This window comes from Citrus clementina, unplaced genomic scaffold (assembly GCF_000493195.1).
Source record: "Citrus clementina cultivar Clemenules unplaced genomic scaffold, Citrus_clementina_v1.0 scaffold_7, whole genome shotgun sequence".
Taxonomy (NCBI): domain Eukaryota; kingdom Viridiplantae; phylum Streptophyta; class Magnoliopsida; order Sapindales; family Rutaceae; genus Citrus; species Citrus x clementina.
This window is the reverse complement of record NW_006262075.1, coordinates 9,558,634-9,578,088: the sequence shown is the minus strand read 5'-3', so window position 1 is coordinate 9,578,088 and position 19,455 is coordinate 9,558,634. Positions and strand designations below refer to the sequence as shown.

The 19,455-nt window shown below is 41.9% G+C and overlaps 2 protein-coding genes and 1 pseudogene across 2 annotated transcripts; 2 read left to right on the top strand and 1 right to left on the bottom strand.

The window, feature by feature from the left end:
- Positions 1–353: 353 nt before the first annotated feature.
- On the top strand, positions 354–3,854 carry LOC112096888. The gene is made up of 3 exons (XM_024181089.1): positions 354–1,194; positions 1,305–2,170; positions 3,591–3,854. The coding sequence occupies exons 1-3, from the start codon at positions 354–356 to the stop codon at positions 3,852–3,854; spliced, it is 1,971 nt and encodes a 656-aa protein (XP_024036857.1).
- A 7,688-nt stretch (positions 3,855–11,542) lies between these two features.
- Positions 11,543–11,979, top strand: LOC112096887 (thionin-like protein 2). Its single transcript, XM_024181088.1, has 2 exons — positions 11,543–11,804; positions 11,915–11,979. Exons 1-2 carry the CDS (start codon positions 11,543–11,545, stop codon positions 11,977–11,979), a joined length of 327 nt encoding a protein of 108 aa, XP_024036856.1.
- A 2,941-nt stretch (positions 11,980–14,920) lies between these two features.
- LOC112096886 lies at positions 14,921–19,425 on the bottom strand (annotated as a pseudogene).
- Positions 19,426–19,455: the final 30 nt, after the last annotated feature.

Here is a 19,455-nt window from a genome sequence, read left to right as displayed (position 1 = left end):
ATGATGCATGTTGATACGGATCTAGATACCCAAGTACGTCATTTCAATAGAATTATCTTCAATTTATTCTCGCCATTGCAATTCTAATTTTAGAATTTATTCTCTCCATTTTAATTTAAGTTTTAGCATATTCCAAACCATTTCCACCTTAAATCCAACCACCCATTTACAAAATTAATTCTACACATAATTAAAATCCACCACCTCGTGGGATCGACACTCGTCACCATTGATCTATACTACAATAAATTCGTGCGCTTGCGAGTACATTAAAATTTGCACAACAGGTTCCGTGTTGCCTCCTTTTGTATCCGTACATTCGAGTTTTCTTTGCTTTCTTTCGAGATTCCGATATGTCAAATTGGAAAAGGAAGTTAATTGTTGATGAGGACGAGGAAGAATCAGGGGATTCGGGCCTCAACGTGTCAATATCCACCGATTTCTTAGGTCCCTCCAGTAGTGTAGGTCCTTCCCATGGCAGGGATACCCTTGAGTACCCACTCCCTTTGGTTGTCTCTCCCTCCCCCGAACTAGAGCTTGTAGGGAATAGGGGTGGACCTACGTCAGGCTCTGGTGAGAACCACAGCTTTGATGGGGTTGGGATCCCTGAAGGAGTTGGTGATGGTGAGAGGAGAAGCTCCGGACCGAGCGGACCTCCTCAGAGAAGGCACCTTGGTCATAGGGTAGAGGCAGATTCTTACCCTATTGACTACACAGCTTGTGCCACCACCCAAACTGATCTGTTCAAGCTGAGGAACCTTTACGGCATTCCTGCGGACATTCTCCTGATAGTTCCAGGAAAAGGTGATGTCCCTAATCGGCCTCTGCGGGGGTATGTGACGATGCACCTGGAGAGCTTCAAATTAGGAGCTCGGCTACCCCTTCAACATTATTTTGTCAAGATATTGGGTGGTATGCACCTGGCCCTGGGTCAGCTACACCCCAATGGGTGGAGGGTTCTCTCGGCTATGTATGTGTTGTGGAAGAGGTGTGGATCAGAGGAGCCCTCCCTCGTTGAAGTGAAGCATCTATACCAGCTGAGGAGTAGCCCAAAGGAAGCAGGCTGGTATTACTTCATGTCGAGCTCTGTGAAGAGGAAACCAATCACCGGCTTCCCCTCTTCGTGCAAAAATTGGAAGAACAAATTCTTCTTTGCTGGGGGAGCTTGGTGTCCAGCAGCTCATTCATTGGGTGGTGATATTTACCTTCCAACACATTTTGTCACCCCAGGTCGTTCATTTTTTGCCTATACTCTTTCTCGACGTGTTACTTATTGGGTTCTTTAACCTTATCTGTTCTTTCAGAGTCGTGGGGTTTGATAAAGGGGCTTGAAGACCGACCTCTGCTCCAGGTGGAAACTGCTCTGGTGAACGCATATACCTGCCAAGATCTCCTGTCACCGACAGCCCTGGTTGGTTCGGGTTTGGTGGACATAGCTACCGGAATGGATAACAAGATTCTTAGCGCTCTGTCCCGAAAGCGTGGTCGGGCTCCAAGCAGCTCCAGCAACCCTCCTCCTCCTCCAAAGAAGAGCAGTGTCGGCCCCTCCAAAGCTCCTGTCCCTGATCTGCCCCCTCCCCCACCCCGTAAAAGTGGTGGGGAGAAAACCTCCGACAAGAGTCCTGAGGTCAGCTTGCAGTCTGGGGACCGATCTTCTCCTCTTCCATCTCGGGATCAAGGTGACTACCTGAGCTCATATCAGAAAGATTACAAAAGATCGGTTGGGCCCAAGATGGTGAAGGACATCGAGAGCATGGACCTCTCCGAGTTAGCTGCTTCTGTTCAAAGAGTCTCTTTCAGGCTGGCCACAATGGTTTCGTGTTACAAGACCGGGTCCGCGCGTCATGAGAGGAAGCTTCAAGCTGATAACCAGGAGTTGAAAAAGAAAGCCGAATCTACTGATCGGTCCAAGGAGAAGCTGGCCGAGCTGAACAAGCAGCTTACGGAGCTTGAGGAGAAAGTTACGATTGCTGAGGCCACTTCTTCCAAGCTTGAGGGTGAGCTGGGTGATCTGAAATCCGATCTTCAGGCTACTCAAAGTGAAAGAGATACTCTAAGGACCGCCCTTGAGGGAGAGATCAAATCCCTGAGTGACCAGCTGGCTGAAGAGAAAGGTAAATCCGCTGATGTGGATGATCGGTTGGATGCTGAGTGTTGTGCAAATTTTAATGTACTCGCAAGCGCACGAATCTGTTGTAGTATAGATTAATGGTGACGAGTGTCGATCCCACGAGGAGGTGGATTTTAATTGTGTAGAATTAATTTTGTGAATGGGTGATTGGATTTGTGGTGGAAATGATTGGAATATGCTAAAACTTAAATTAAAATGGAGAGAATAAATTCTAAAATTGGTATTGAAATGGTGAGAATAAATTGAAGAGAATTCTATTGAAATGACGTACTTGGGTATCTGGATCCGTATCAACATGCATCATGGGCTAAATAATCCGTATTAATGCCAATTAAATCATGAGGGGGGAATCCACACCTCATGAACCACGCTCTAATCAATATGGTGCTAAGGGCTTATCGTGCCAAATAATAATAACCTTGTACTAGAGGGCCGGTGTAACCAAGGCGGTATCTAGACAAGACTATTATTATTTGTCGACGAGAAGTCAGAACATCCACAAAAACTAGAGGGGAAGAGAAAATAAATTTACCAAATTAAGCCCATGACACATGTTGAGACTTCACCTTCAACCCAAGCTTGAAAGAAAATTAGCCACTCATAGTTGAACTAGGGGCAAAATGGGAATTTATTAAAATACGAAGAAAATACAAGATGGAGAGGGAATTACAGAAAATGGATCCCAAAAATGGATTCAGAGATCTCCAATTAGGGGGGGGAGGCCCCCTTTTTATAGATACATGGAGTAAATCATGGCCATCGGATTAAAAACAGTTTGGACGCTCAGGATTGCGCCACGTCATCAGTCAACAGTCCACGTTTGACCACGCGGATGAACAGTAACACGGTTTGACCCGACTTTGAACAGTAACGCGGTTTGACCCGGATGAACAGTAACGCGGTTTGGTTGAAAATAATCCTGTGTGATGCATGCACCGTACGCGAGATTTTTCGTCCACTGATATGCTGCCACGTCACCATCAACAGTACATAAGAATTTTAGTCCAACAGGATCGTGACACCTCATCAGTCAATGCCACATCATCGGTCAATGCCACGTCATCATCCGTCTATGTGAACAGTGTCGTGAACAGTAACGTATACAGTATCGTACACGTGAATAGTACCGTACATGTGAATAGTGTCATTTTTCCTTTTATGCTCCTCCTAAGGTTTTCGACCGTCCTGAGTTCAAAAGTGATGTCCGTTTTGCCGTCTGATCTCTCCTTTATTGTGAAATGACTATAATGCCCCTAAAATACATAAATTACTTAATTAAAATAAAACACACGTAATTAAATCATAAGAATGTTAAATACATAAAAGTAAGGGTTGTTAGTAAGACTTGAAATGTAAAATGACGGTTTTCTCCTTTATAAATATGCATTTTCTAATACTCAACACTGAGTATAACTCCGGGGTTGCTTTCAACTATAAGTGCATCATGTCTGTACTCAAGGAAGAATACCCCGAGCTCAACATGAGCAAGCTGGAATCTGGGGTGGAGAGGTGTATGACTGGGGCCGGCCAAGGAGATAAGGAGCAGGATGAGCAAGAGCAGGTGGAGGTTTCTTTGAATGGGGAGCAGGAGGGTAAAACTGGGCAGCGTGCTTTTGAAGTGGGGCAGGGGTCCATGCCTTCTCCTCCCGATGTTGCTGATCTTCCACCTCCCGAGGTAGCTGACCCTTCACCTGCTGAGGCCGTTGATCCTCCTAATCCTTAAGTCTATTTTTGTGAAGACTGTAGTTTTTCGTTTGCCTTGTAAACATTTGAACGTTTATATAAAAATTTTTTAAATGTTCTCTATTGGCTTTCTTATCTGGTTTCGCCTGTTGGTTCTTTAGTGCATCGAACAGGAATAGGCATCCGTTTGCCTTGGTAAAAATTTTCGCAAAATCACCTGCTGGTCTTTGGTGACTGAGCAGGAGCATACACATATTTGCCTTAGTAAAAGTCTCATAAATTTAGCTGCTGGCCCTTCGTTGTCCGAGCAGAAGTATGCACTTTCTTGCCTTAGTAAAATTTTCATAAATTAGCTGCTGGTCTTTCGTTTGACCGAGCAGAAGCATGCACTTTCTTACCTTCGTAGAATTTTCGTAGATTAGCTGCTGGTCTTTTGGTGACCGAGCAGAAGCAGACACTTTCTTGCCTTAGTAGATTAGCTGCTGGTCTTTTGGTGACCGAGCAGAAGCAGACACTTTCTTGCCTTAGTAGATTAGCTGCTGGTCTTTTGTTTGACCGAGCAGAAGCAGGCACTTTCTTGCCTTAGTAAATTAGCTGCTGGTCTTTCATTTGACCGAGCAGGAGCAGGCACTTACTCGCTTTAGTAGATTAGCTGCTGGTCTTTCGTTTGACCGAGCAGAAGCGGGCACTTTCTTGCCTTACTAGATTAGCTGCTGGTCTTTCGTTTGACCGAGAAGAAGCAGGCACTTTCTTGCCTTAGTAGATTAGCTGCTGGTCTTTCGTTTGACCGAGCAGAAGCTGGCACTTTCTTGCCTTACTAGATTAGCTGCTGGTCTTTCGTTGGACCGAGCAGAAGCAGACACTTTCTTGCCTTAGTAGAATTTAATGGGTTTGCTAACAGACAAGTTCCATACTGAATTCATCTTTATTGAATTTCGAATGCGTTACAGAAACATGGAATATATGTGTGTGTCACAAATCGCCGTGCTTGTAACAGAAATAACTTATCCAAATGAAAACTAATAGAGCACTTTGCTTACTGAAAGTACTTTTTCAAGTGCTCGGTGTTCCACGACCTCTTCACCTCTCGTCCGTCTGGATACGCCAGCTTGTAGGCTCCTGGTCCAGTTGCTCGTATCACCCTGTACGGGCCTTCCCATTTCGGTCCAAGAGCTCCATGGTTGGGATTCCTGGTGTTTTGGTTCACCTTCCTGAGCACCCAATCTTCTGTTCGGAACTGCCTCACGCGTACGTTCTTGTTGTAATAACGCATAACCCTTTGCTGACACTGGGCCACTTTCTGCGAGGCCCCTTCCCATTTCTCCTCAAGTAGGTCCAGGCTTAAGCAGATCTGCTCGTCATTTTGCTTTTCAGTGAAATATTCCGTTCGATGTGTCCCCACTCCAATTTCTGCTGGGACTACCGCCTCATGACCGAAAGCTAAAGCGAACGGGGTTTCCCCCGTGGCGGTTTTGTGAGTTGTTCGGTATGCCCATAACACTCCTGGTAGCTCGTCAACCCAGGCTCCCTTCTTCTCTCCCAACCTAGTTTTCAGGAGCTTCTTTATCACTTTGTTGGCCGCTTCCACCTGTCTGTTTGCCCGGGGGTGAGCGGGGGTGCAGAACTTCAGATCCACCCCCAAATTTTGGCAAAATTTCCTGAAGTTGCCGTTGTCAAATTGCTTCCCGTTGTCTGTAATGATGGTATAGGGAATCCCGTATCTGCAGATGATGTTCTTCCAAATGAAATCAGTTGTCTTTCTCTCCGTGATTTGGCTAAAGGCCCCCACCTCCACCCACTTGGTGAAGTAGTCTATTGCCACAATTGCATGTGTCGCAGCTCCCCGGCCCTTAGGTAACGGACCAATCAAGTCGATTCCCCACTGAGCGAAAGGCCACGGGGATGTCATAGTGGTCAGCTTTTCTGGGGGTTGTGCAGGAACCTCAGAGAAGCTTTGGCAGGTTTTACAGTTCTTTGTCATCCTTTTCGCATCCTGGTGCATGGTTGGCCAGAAGTATCCTTGCCGAAGTGCCTTAAAGGCTAAAGTTCTTGCCCCCGAATGATTGCCGCATATTCCTTCATGAATCTCCCTCGGTACATAATCTGCCTCCTCCTCATCTATACATCTCAAAAGGGGCAAGGTGAACCCTCGGCGATACAGCACTTCATCTAGTAGCGTGTACCTCGCTGCTCGGTATTTTAACTTTCTTGCTTGCCTTTTGTCCTCTGGTAAAACTCCGTCGCGGATATATGCGCGAATCGGGTCCATCCAGGATTCTCCAGTGCTTACTCTCATCACCTTCACTTCCTCTCCTATACTCGGCGAGGTCCTTACCTCTAGTGGGACCGACTTAGGTAATTTCGGATCTGCAATTGCGGCCATCCTAGCCAACATATCCGCTCGGTAATTCTCATTCCGGGATATCTGCTTTACCTCCACTTCTTGGAAAAGCCCGACCATCTGCCTTGCCTTTTTCAAATAAAGACCCATCTTCTCTCCTCTTGCTTGGAACTGATCGTTGAGCTGATTACATACCAATTGGGAATCTGCTCGAATTTCTATCCTCTCTGCTCTTAAAGCGTGTGCAAGTTCGAGCCCGGTGATAAAGGCTTCATATTCAGCTTGGTTGTTTGTGAGCTGAAATTCGAACTTCACTGCATATGTTATTTCGGTCCCTTCTGGGCTCCGTATTACAACTCCTGCTCCGGATCCTTGCTCACTACATGATCCGTCAACCATTATCAACCATACCCCCTCTGTTTTCTCCTGCTCTATTGGTTGCTCCTCCCGAACTTCTTCCACTGGCTCCGCTCGGTCAACCATAAATTCTGCCAGTGCTTGGGCTTTGATTGCTCCTCGGGGTTTATAGGCGAGGTCAAATTCACTTAGCTCCACAGACCATTTTACTAACCGACCAGATGCATCTGGTTTTTGAAGTGTTTGTCGAAGAGGCTAGTCAGTCATCACAACAATCTGGTGGGCCTGAAAATACGGTCTGAGTTTCGGGCTGCCGTTATTAGAGCCAGTGCCCACCTCTCCATCAATGGATATCTGGTTTCTGCGTCTGCCAGGGCCTTGCTCGTGTAGTATACCGGGTGTTGCTTTCCTTCCTCTTCTCTGATCAAAACCGAGCTGGTAGCCCATTCAGAGATTACCAGGTACAGAAACAGCTGGTCACCCTCTCTCGGAGTTGACAGTAACGGTGCACGGGCCAGATATTCCTTCAGCTGCCCAAATGCTTCCTCGCACTCTAATGTCCACTTCATTTTTCTCCCTTTCTTTATGATTTGGAAGAAATTGTGGCATTTATCTGTGGCCCGCGAGATGAATCGGTTCAATGCTGCCAATTTCCCTGTAAGGCTTTACACCTCCTTAACTGTCCGCGGAGATCTCATTTCTGTACCGCTCGTATTTTTTCGGGGTTGGCCTCAATCCCTCGGTGGCTTACCAGGAATCCCAGGAATTTGCCCGAGCTGACCCCAAATGCACATTTCTCCGGGTTTAGTTTCATCTCATACTTCCTCAGTAATTCAAAGGTCTCTTCAAGATGCTTCACATGATCCCTCGGCTCTTTGAACTTTGTAATCATATCATCCACGTATACCTCCATAGTGTGTCCAATCAACGGCTTGAAGATCTTGTTTACCAACCTTTGATAGGTGGCTCCTGCATTTTTTAGGCCGAAAGACATTACCCTATAGCAAAACAAACCCATGTTAGTTAAAAAGGCAGTGCTTTCCTCATCCTGCTCGTCCATGGGTATCTGGTTGTATCCAGAAAAGGCATCCATGAAACTGAGCAGACCGTGACCTGCTGTTGAGTCCACCAGCTGATCTCTTTTGGGTAGGAGAAAGTTGTCCTTTGGGCATGCCTTATTGAGGTCCGTGAAGTCCACACACATTCTCCACTTCCCGTTGGCCTTTTTTACCAGGACTACATTTGAAATCCATTCTGGGTACCTGGCTTCCCTTATAAATCCTGCTTTCAACAGCTTCTCCACCTCGGTGTTTATGGCCTCATACCTTTCCTGGTTAAAGCATCTCCTCTTCTGTCTCACTGGCCTTGCCCCCTTCTTTATGGCCAACCTGTGGCAAGCTACCCCGCGATCAATTCCTGGCATATCCTCATGAGACCAGGCAAATATATATGCATGGGACCGTAGACACTTCACTAGCTCGCCTTTTATTACTTCGTCCAATTCTGATCCGACCTTAACCACTCTGCTAGGGTCATTCCTGCTTACAACAACCTCCTCCAGCTTCTCAACAGGTTCCTGGCGACCATTTTTTGAATCCCCTCGGCTATCTAGAGAGGTCACCTGCAGTGTTTCCTTGGCCGCTGTAGCATAGCAGCTCCTCGCCATTCTCTGGTCGCCTTTTACTACACCCACAACTCCATTTATTCTGTACTTCAGCGCCAGATAATGCGTGGACATTACACATTGGCTTATCCTCATGAACGGTCTCCCCAATATCATCTGATAAGGACTTCTTTCCTCTACCACGACAAAGTCCAGCATCATCGTTCTTTCAAATGGCTTTGTCCCCACAGTAATCGGGAGTTCAATGACCCCCATGAGAGTTAGTCGTCCCCCTCCAAATCCCTTCAAGGATGTATTCGTCTGCTCCAGCTTTAAGTCTGAAATCCCCATATCATCTAGGGCCGACTTAAACAAAATATCGACTGAACTGCCCGTGTTCACCAGTATTCGCTGCAATTCTGTACCGGCCACCTTTGCCTTAATTACCAAGGCATCCTCATGAGGATACAGAATACCCTCTTCGTCATCCTCCATCCACATAATGGGAACTTGCCGCACTTTTGCTCTTTTGGCTACCGGCAAATTTAGAAGCACCTCTTTACCAGTCATGACGTATCTCCCATAGTTCTTCCGTGCTCTGTTTGAATCCCCGGCTAATGTTGACCCTCCTGCTATCACACGGATGGCCGGCTGTTCTCGTTCCAGACCCCTCTCAACTCCTTCATCCCGTGTATACTCTGACTCAACGATAGGGGACACTCCGTCTACATACTCATCCAAGTATCGGTTCCTTACTAAATCTTCCACCTGAATCTTCAGGTCACGACATTGGCTGATAGTGTGACCGTAAGTGTCGTGGAATTTGCAGAATCTGCCCTTATCCCATCGATGAGCCGGTTTTGTTATTGGGGCTGGAGGGTATAGCAGGCCTCGTCCCTCGATCCTCTCATATAATTCCTCCATAGAGATCTTTAATGGAGTGTACTGTCTATAGGCCGAGCTCTGGTCTACTAGCTGAACTGCTCGGCTATCATGAATGTCACCTCGGGCTGTCCCAGTTGCTAACTGATCTGGTCGACTAGCCCTGGAATTGGTTGCATGTAATGCTCTGGGAGTGTTGTGGTAGGGGTGGGCAGCCATCTGCTGGAATTCTCGTTGCCGCTCTAGGATCGGGGGGCGCGGAGGTTGAGCCCGGCTGTGTTGGAACTGTTGTGCTCTCAGAGCTATGGGGTAAGGGCGGGACCGAGCTGATATTCCGCCCATCCCTGAAGATTCTCCATTTCGCTTTCCCAACCCACTCCCTTTCGGGGCTCTCCGCTCTTTTCGCCTCAGCTCTTCCAGCTGTTCACTTTTAATTCTTGCTGATTTCTCCTCTTCGATTTCTATATCTCGTCTCGCCTGCTTATACCCCGACGAGTAATTCTGTACGAGGGGGCTTCTTAAGTTATACCACAATCGGCCGATTCTTACACCTTCTTTTAATCCCCTCAACGCCTGCGGGTGATTAAAAGCTCCCAAATCCAGCACGGCTCGATGGTATCATTTTACAAAATCCCGAAGGGATTCATGCTCCTCCTGCTTCATCCCCATCAATTCCATCATGTCGTCCTCTGGGGCCACTGCCCCTCGAAACTGCTCGGCCAACTCCTGGCACATCTGCTCATACCCCTTTATACTTCCTCGGGGTAGCTTGCGGTACCATTCTCGGGCTCGTCCCTCTAGTGTCAACGGGAACATCCTACACCTCTGAGCTGGTGTCAGCCCCTACACACCCGTCATGTCGTTGAAACGCTCAATATGCACCAACGGGTCACTTTGCCCGGAGTATTTGAGGTCGGGGAAGCGGAAATCTCTTGGGATTATGGTACTCATGATCTCAGTTGATAACGGAGATTCTTCATCTAGCATTATCCTCTAGCTCGGGGGCTTTCTCTTGCCCTGCATCTCCTCTATCACCTGCGCCAATCTGCGCACATCCCCCTCCAATTCTATAGCACGATCAGGATCACGTGCAGCTATCTGGTCTCGCTCCTGCTCGACGTTCTGCAATCGCTGTCTGAGCTCTCCTTCATCAATACTGGCCCCTCGGCCATTAATTCTCAGTATCCGTACGGGGCGAGGTTGGTCTCTCCCTTCATCCACGTGTTCCCCTGGGACCCGACCAGTACTTCCATGGGGATGCACCCCATTAGGTTGATCTGGGGGTGGAGGGATTTCCTCGACTCTACGCCCTCGGATGCTGGGTTCTGCTCCAACTTCGTCACTTCCCACGGGGGTTTCACAATCCATTCTCCGCTCGTCCCTCAGCTCAAACAATATGGCTGTGAGAGTCTCCATTTGTTTCTCCATCCGCTCCAATCGATCTTGCATCACCCTCTCTCGGGCTTCATTTGTAATTTCCCGAAGGGTGATTGTCTCCCCAGATTCGTTATCCTCGCTCAAAGCATCCTTCCTTGACAAATCCATGTCTAATCGTTCGATGTTTCTCCGGTAACTACTAATTCGGTGGTAGCTTTTTATCCAGCTCCCCACAGACGGCGCCAAAATGTTGATGCTGAAATCTGCTCGTCTCTTGACCGACCAGATTCTTTCACCAACGTTTGTGTTATCTACTGTTGCTCGTTCACTGGGATTGGAATCGTCCTCCTTTCTCTCAATAGACCTGCACTCACTAAAAATGGATCAGAGACGCCGGTGGTTTTGCCGGCGTAAACCCTCCGATGCCTAAGTTAGCCCAAGGTGTTTACGGGAAAATAATGTAATTTAGATTCTATGAGTTTATTAAAAATTTGTAAGGAAATGGTCTGGTTGCAATTTGGCAGCGTTTTCCCTCTCTCTTTTTTTCTATATCCTTCTTCATCGATTTCTTCTTCTTTTATAGCCGCTGTCCCCACGTTTCCGTTTGCCATTCATCCCACCTTTTTCGGGTAGTGGCAGCCCCTTATGGGACTCGAACTGTTACATTGTGGGCAAACGTGGATCTCGCGTGTCCTTCAACGGTTCTGGGAAAAGCGCAACTACCGCGATTCTGTGGGATCGTGTTCCTGCTTATCTGGGGATGATGCCGGCTCGGTATATACCTCTGGTCGGTATGTTTCCCTGGTTGTATTCATCTCTGGTCGGCTCATGTTAGCCCACGTGTTCTGCTCATATCACTTTGGCTGAGCGATCCGTGCTGGGGCGGAAATAGTAGCATGGCCGACCTGGTGCTTTTATGTACTTAACACATTGTTTCTATTTAGTGCTTCATAAATGTCTTACTACTTTATGTGAACAAGCCAATGTCAATTAAGTTCACATTCACATACATTCCATACATGGAAAAGATAACAAGTAATTGTGTGATAATAATATTAATGTCATTTCATGTACAAGACTAGTATGTATATTATGCTTTAGAAATTGTATCTGCCAAACCAGCAAATTAAGCCATTGAGACAGCTAGCTTCTGGGAATTAGCCTAACAATGGAGAAGAAAGTCATCTTTGCTGTGATGCTGATGCTGTTGTTCATAGGGCAAGCAACGGCGAGGTTCGATAAATGTTATGCCGCATGTTATTTCGATTGCATTTTAGATATGAAGCGTAGGTTTCCATATGTTCCAAAGAAACTCTTGCCTTGTGCCTGGAAATGTTTAAAGCACTGCCTCTTTCATGGCGGTGTTTCTACGAGTTTTGATTACTGTAACATCGGCTGCACAATGGATTCTTGCTCCAATAACGTTGATGGTATATTAAATCTCTCTCTTTAGTTCAGTACTCTATAAATTTCTTCATGAATATGTTTTATAAATTTTAGATATGTGTATCCTTATATGTTTTCTAATGTGACACTGCAGATGCACAAAAGATGGCTGGTTGCATTGACAATTGCTCTAGCAACACTTGCAAGGCGATATCTTGAAATTCCATTAATTCTAGATAAGTTGTGTCAACCCATGAGAGAAAATGAAGTCATTCAGTTGAAGAAAATAAAACATTAACAAGTATTCGGTGTATGGATTGTGTTTGTATTTCATTCTCATGGTATAAGATTGTTTTTACAGAATGCATGGATTTTCCTATAAATAACACTAGAAAAATTGAGAGGAACAGCATGAGTCTAGCCCATTCGCGAAGTGTCATGACTAGGCTTTGTAATCGTGCTGTGCCTAAGCACCAAGCGCATAAGGCCGAACAAAAATACATGAAATATTAATGTTTAAAGGCTGTGATTACCATATTCTAGAGTTATCATATCTCATTGTTTGGATATCAACGGATGATAAGATTCTGTTGATTTTTTTGACCATTTTATTGATTTTTTTACCATTTAATGGTGTTCAATTTGTGGAATACTTTACTTTTGAGGTATTGTTATTGAACTCTTGTTTAAATATCAAATTAGGGGTGGGCATAAACCCACAACCCATGGGTTTATCCAAACTCAAACCAAATTAAATGGTTTGGGTTGGGTAAATCATGAAAATGGGTTAGATGTGGGTTTTATGTAGAAAACCATTTCATTATGGTTTGGGTATGGTTTACCCATGGGTTATGAACAAAACTCCAACACTCAAATTTTTCAAATGAAATAAATGAAAACAAAATAAATGAACACAAAATAAATGAACACAAATAAGTGAAAGACCACCATTAAATTTTTTACGGCGTGATCAATTGTCAACAGTTAGAAAATAAAAATAACAATAAAAATAAATTTAAATTAAATAAATATTGTTGTAAATAACATAAATTTTTTTTCTTATTTACAAAAATAATTCCTCCGACATGGAAGGATTATCATAGAAAGAACAGGAGACTATATTAAGAAGAAATAACATAAATTTCTTCTTATTTACAAAATTTTTTTCTTATAATTATTTATTTTGTGAACATTTTCTTATAATAAATATTTTATAATATTTTAAAATTAAATGTAAAAAGTATAGGTAAAATATTTTATTATTTATCTTATAATAAATTTTTATTTGTCATTCAAGTTTTCTTATAATAATTTTTTTATCATTTGACTAATAATTTTCTTATATATTTATTATAAGAAAATTTTCACAAAATAAATAAGTATAAAAAAATTTTATTATTAATTTTTTTGTTCATATCAAAACATATATTTCTTGTTTTTAATGCTTTATTTTTTATTTAGTTTCTATTCATGTGATTTATTTAATTTAGAATAAATATAAATAAAAGAGTAGTTGAAAATAACTTATTTGACCATTATAAAAGCATAAGGGGGAAAAATAATATACGTTGATTACTATAGGGGGGAAACTGGCAATCTCCCTAAAATTAAACATATAAGTAGACAACATAACGCAAAACTACTAAAATAATAAATAAAAATAAATATTACATAATTAAATAAATAACAAGTGGCAAAATTTATTATTAGATTGTTAATGTCATGTTTGTGAAAGTTTATTATTAAAGTGTACGTTCTTATTTATTGAGAAATAATAATTTTTGTGATTAAACTTTATTTTGATTTTCTAGTATTCTTTAATTTAAGGACTAAGTTATTGTAAAATTTATCATTTTTATCCACTATATTTTTTTATATTTTAATATCAATTTAATAATTAATAACAATTAATAATTATTATAATTTTGATATAATTAAATTTTATTAAAATAAAAATTATTTTGATAATAAAATTCAAACCAAACCCAAATGGTTTGGTTTGGTTTGGGTTAAAAATATTTGGGTTGGTTTGGGTTGGATCCAAATTTTTATGGTTTGGTTTGGGTTGACTTAAAATCCAACCCAAACCAACCCATACCCACCCCTATATCAAATGAATATTAAAACATATTTTTCACTATTTTTTTAAACAATGTATTAAGTATATTTTATATGGATTATTAATATTATTAAATGAACATGAAATTTATATTTTTATTGCAAAGGTTAAAAAGTAAGAAATAATAAATACATGGAAATCGATATTTTTATTCACCATGCTGTGAGTTGTTAAATTAAATAGAACTATAAATTTTTGTACAAATATATTTTTATAGACGAAGTATGGTTGCATTGGTTAAAATAATTTGTGGGTCATAAAATATACTTATCTAACCAATGGAATAATGGCTCATAAATTAACGCACGTTAAATTGTACAAAATTTGTGGCTATATTATTTTTCATTAGAAACACCACAATGATTAAAAAATAAAATTAAAAAATTCTCGAGCAGAACGCTTTGATCTCAGACGTCTGTTGACTGTGACCATCTTGATCTTATTCTCCTCCATAATTTTTTAAAATTCTATTTTAAAGAAGTGTTGTAATTTGAAGAGCTAACTAAGTCTATCGAGAATTTTAAAGTAAAATGTTGGTGTTGGGGGTTTAAAAATAAGGAAACAAATTATATTAACCAAAGTCTCTTTGTTAAATTGGTCAAATTTAAACGTTAAAATTATAAGGTTAGAGATGAAATGGGTGATTAAATAGAATTACAGATCTAATTAGGTCGTAAATGTGAGAAAAATTAATGGGTCATTCACCTTGTTCTTCAAAGAGTGCAAAAATTTGTGTCCAATTTATCCGTCAGCAATCCATGTACATGACAGTTAATATATTTATACATATATTATGCCTTTAGAAGTTGAGTCTGCAAAACCAGTAAAAACATTGATACAGCTAAGCTACTAGCAGGAAGCTTAAAAATGGAGAAGACAGCAATCAACAAAATAATCATACTCCTGAGAAACGAACAATATAAGGTAGCATCCAAATTTCAAAACGAAGCACTATAGTTATAATAACATTTGATTATAAAAGATAAACATGTATATATCATATAGCATCCTTGAATAACAGTTGTTAAGGCAAGTGCGGCCATAGTAAAATCACATTACAGCTTACCTTTGACGATGGTGGAGCGGCTTGCAGCCTATAAGAAGCCTGTTACAGCCACAAAAAGTAGCTCCAAACAGCTTCGAAAACTAGTCAAATCCTGTCAGCAACATACCTGGCTAGATTGTTGACTGGCTTAGATTTGCCAATATTTGCCATTTCCCGGCACTTAATTTTGATCCGAGCCAGATAATCATTTGCAATCCAGGCAAAACTCAATAACACAACACTCCTAGCACTACCTTGCTCTAGCAAATCAAGTGACTTCTTCACCCATTCTCGATGGTAAGTAACCTGGTACCACGCTGATGCCTTTTGTTCATATAATACATTCTTTTCATTGTCAGTGAGCTCAAAATCAGAATTCATTTTCTCAAAAACTTGCCTAAACTCTTTCCTCAATGCACTGTAAGAATGCTTGAGCCTCTCCTGTAGTTCTCCTTGCTTCCGGCTATTGTATTTTGGCATGGACCAAATGTGCCTAAACTCTTTCCTGTTCACATTGTACTGTCCCAGAAGACCATTCAGCTGGCCATCATAAGAGCACTTTTGATTCCGTGCATCAGCAGTGAAATCAACTGATCCAGGGACCTCAAGATCAGTATCATAATGGATGTCAACAGGATTAATATCTACCTCAGATGAAACAGAAATGTTTTCATCATAAGCACCTTTAATCTGCCTATAGAGCCTTCCCAATATTTTATTCGATTTGTACGTCTGGTATTCTTCTATTTCCATAAAATCTGGGTATTTTTTCGGTTTCAAATGTGAAGGCATGGTTACAATCTTCCCAGTTTTGGGAGAATCAACCGCAGTGGCAGCTAACTTCGCTAGAAGGATGCAGTTCTCATCAAAAGCTCCATATTCACTGCGGTCAGCATGAACAACATGCGCGTTGCAGATTTGCCCCAGGTTCTAATTCACCAAGTGTTTAGCAAAAAAATCAATTATGTCCTGTAAAATAAAGACAATAAAAAGTTGGAGTTCTATATCTACTAAAAACAAGATAAACCATAATCTGAAAGCTTCTGTAAAAAATAATAGAATGACCGTAATCCAGCTTTTGCTACTTTTTTTTTTAAGTTCCAGAAATCACCAATTCATCTATATCATTAATTGAATTTCGAATTAATCAATTCAGCAATATGAATTAAAATTCCAATTCATCTCTTGTAATTAATGAATTTGTTCACCAATTCATCAATATGAATTTGTTTCTGAACTTAGAATCCCAACGTCAGACAACAGTCCAGAACTTAGCAGCATCTTGACATCAATTTTGAGAACAGCGTGTATGCGCATAATGATGCACCAGAGACAAGTTGGTGTGTCCAAAATTAATAATTTCAAACAAGTCCTTGTTTTTTTTTGGGGGGGGGGGGGTAGATATTAGCCTAACACTGTCATGCTTTGTGAATATAAATACGGAAACAATTGGAAGCTGACATTATCTTAACCAACATACACATGCACAATTGCAGGTGCTATCTTAATTGCCTTGGTGGAGAATGGAAAATTTTATGAAACAATACTAATTAATACTAATGGAAAAAAAATAACAATCATAATAATTATCATTATTATAAATTAGAAAATCCAGAGGCAAATAGCAACCTGATGATTGACATGGCATGTTAAGGGTTTGGCCTCGGCAGGAGTACACTCCATAGGAGGACAGCTCTTCTTACTAGGGGGTATAAGATTTTCATCCCAAGTGACATAGTACAGGTCCCCATCAAGATCACTTCCAGAAGCTTCATTTGTGTGAGGCCTATCACCTTTTTGAGGAAAAACAAGGCAATCACATAAATGGTGCAACTCCGGACGGTCAACTGCTTCCAGAATCCTTACATCTCCAGGACGAAGACAAGGATTCTTCGCTATAACCACAAACCCATTGATAACTTGCAATTTCTTTGTCTCTGCAAACCTAGAACCATGTTTGGAAAAGCAGTTTTCCAGAGATGACTCTGACACTTGGATAAAGCATTGGCATTCTTTCAATTCCCCAAGCTCATCTAAACATCCCATCAACCACCTCCCAGGAGGTACGTAGATCCTTGCCTTATCCCTAAGGCCCTAAAGCTGGGCCGCTCTAATACAAGTTAGCATGCCTTGTAGATGAGGTTCTGTTTGGGGCTTGAAACCAGCACTCAGCATTATTGCTGCTGTGTTTCCTTGCTCAGTGCAGGATGCAGTGAGAACTTCAAATGCCACATCCGAGGCCACGAGCATTAGATTCAGTTTAGAAGCCATAGAAGCCTGCACAGGCCAAAAAATTGCATCTGAAACATTCAATGTGGATAGCAATGTAATGATCTGCCTGTTCAGGAAACCAGGCTGAAACCTAGTCCAAGAACAAATTTCCAAAGTCGTGTGGCAGGACTTGAATTTTTTCATACTTCCCCTCAAAGACATTCGAATCCCATAATCTTTTGCAGGCCAACACGCCACAACCCCTTTGTAACCAGCATATCTAATCTGATAAGCAGAGGGTGGAGGGCTCCCATCCAATTTCAATATCTGGGCTACTTCCATAGCAAGATCAGGGGTGATCTTTCCAATACCATCCGAAAATACATATCCATTCCTCTTAATATCTGGAAGCTCATGATCAACTTCTGTTGGCGGTATCTCAACTGTTGCATGAGTAGAAGAGAAGCAAAGACCCATCCTAGCAGCATACTTTGCAATATTCTTGGCAGTGAACTCCCCCATCCAATTTTTTATGTCAAGTACACTAGTCTCTCCAACTTTAGAAAAAAACCAGGCAGAATGGTCTCTCAGTTGATTGGAGGAGAAGGCCAGAAAAGAATATCTCCGGCCACATAGATTGAATCCATCGGAGAGAATGCTCTTCACCCTTTTAAACACTCCTGTTTTCTGCGAGAAAGAGTTGGACGTGATGTCTTTCACGATAGGAGCAACATAATAGCTGAGAACATTTGCGTTCATTGTTTGCAAGCCCTCATCCATAAAGGTAACTCTTAGAAAGCGATCAGCCACATCTTTACTCTCTAAGAACCCTGTTGGAGAGTTCAACTTCCGGTGGTAGACAGTACGCTTTAGTTGGAGTAATAACCAACCTTCTGACTTCAGCAATGTCATCTATATTCTTAGGACCCTCATTCAGCTTAGGATTCTTTATTAAACATTCTTGCACATCTTTCAGCTTCTCATAGGCATCAAACACCGGACGTTTATAAGAGTAGATGTGCTTCAATGCAGTGACAATGACCTCCCTAGGTTGACACCTTAGCAGATCAAAGAAGCTGTCTGATAACTGATGTTGATTAAGAATGCCTTTATGCATGACTGCATTCACCAGAAACATTATCTCAAAGGATACCCCTTCCTTGTAATGCATACAGAAAAAGGGATCTTCCACGGGCACCTCAAAATCAGGTTCTTCTCTAATTGTGACTGGCTGGCTCAGGCAATCCTCTTGCACCCTTTGTTTTCTAAGATAACTCATGACCTCATTCAACATCCCATGATGAAGATAAGAGATGGAAATTCAATACGAATTACATTGACCAATTGCTCCACTAGGTGAGAAATCTGTTGTTCGGATCCAAGGATCATCATCATCCAACAGATCAAAAGGAACAAGCACCTCTATATCATCCTTGGCAGTTCTGTAGCAGATCCGAGGTGAAGAAGCCAGCCACAACAAAATTGCTACACGTGGTAATTCAGAATATTGCTTGACAATATCGATTTCCCTTACCAAGAACACCTTAAATTCACATTTAATCACTGCATGCTCAGCAGAACTTTTGAGAGCGAAGGCAGTGTCTTTTGTAAAACAAAATTTGCATGTTCCATCAAATGGATCCACCAGAAAATCAGTCCCAGAAGCAGGTCCTCGCCATGAAACAAAAAATTCGTCCTGGGTAACTAATGAACCAATTTCAACATACACATCAGGTAACTTCAAGGGAGCTGAAGTTCCCCCTCTCTGATTCAAGCGGAATGGATTTTCAGGGCCCAAACTGACCTTCAATGCTCGGCCATTCAGAAAAAGCTCCATATGCTCCGCAGCATCCATTGCACGAGTTATGTACGTAGATGTGGCAAAATGCACAAATGCATGGGGCTCCACCTTTTCATAATCATCTGTTTTTTGGACTTCTGCAACATTTTCTATAAAAAAGTTAGGATATGACTCTGAAGGGGTGCAAGAAGTCTTCAACCTACAACGCCACACACCTCCAACTTAATTTTCCAAGTATTTGACAAGATCTACTGCTTTGATATCTCTATCAAATCCACCAACACTAACTTGAGTATCCACCGATGTCTTTTCTCTTTCTTCTGGCTCTATTTATTCCAAAAAAATTCAAGTTCGACTGACAAATATAATATAAAGCAAACTCTTCAAATGAAAACCTGGCACAAAAACTATTAAGTATTGATAATAACCAGTTATCATGATATTTTCACCAATACATTCCAATTCAACACCAGAGTCAATACAAACCATGGAATAAAACAGCATAATTGATGAAAACAA

Bases quoted from the DNA above. Each gene is read 5' to 3' on its own strand.
- LOC112096888 (XM_024181089.1), top strand. From the start codon at position 354: ATGTCAAATTGGAAAAGGAAGTTAATTGTTGATGAGGACGAGGAAGAA. The intron at 1,195-1,304 runs GTGATATTTACC...CTGTTCTTTCAG, and splicing joins AGCAGCTCATTCATTGGGTG to AGTCGTGGGGTTTGATAAAG. The intron at 2,171-3,590 runs GTACTCGCAAGC...TCTGTACTCAAG, and splicing joins AGTGTTGTGCAAATTTTAAT to GAAGAATACCCCGAGCTCAA.
- LOC112096887 (XM_024181088.1), top strand. From the start codon at position 11,543: ATGGAGAAGAAAGTCATCTTTGCTGTGATGCTGATGCTGTTGTTCATA. The intron at 11,805-11,914 runs GTATATTAAATC...GTGACACTGCAG, and splicing joins TTGCTCCAATAACGTTGATG to ATGCACAAAAGATGGCTGGT.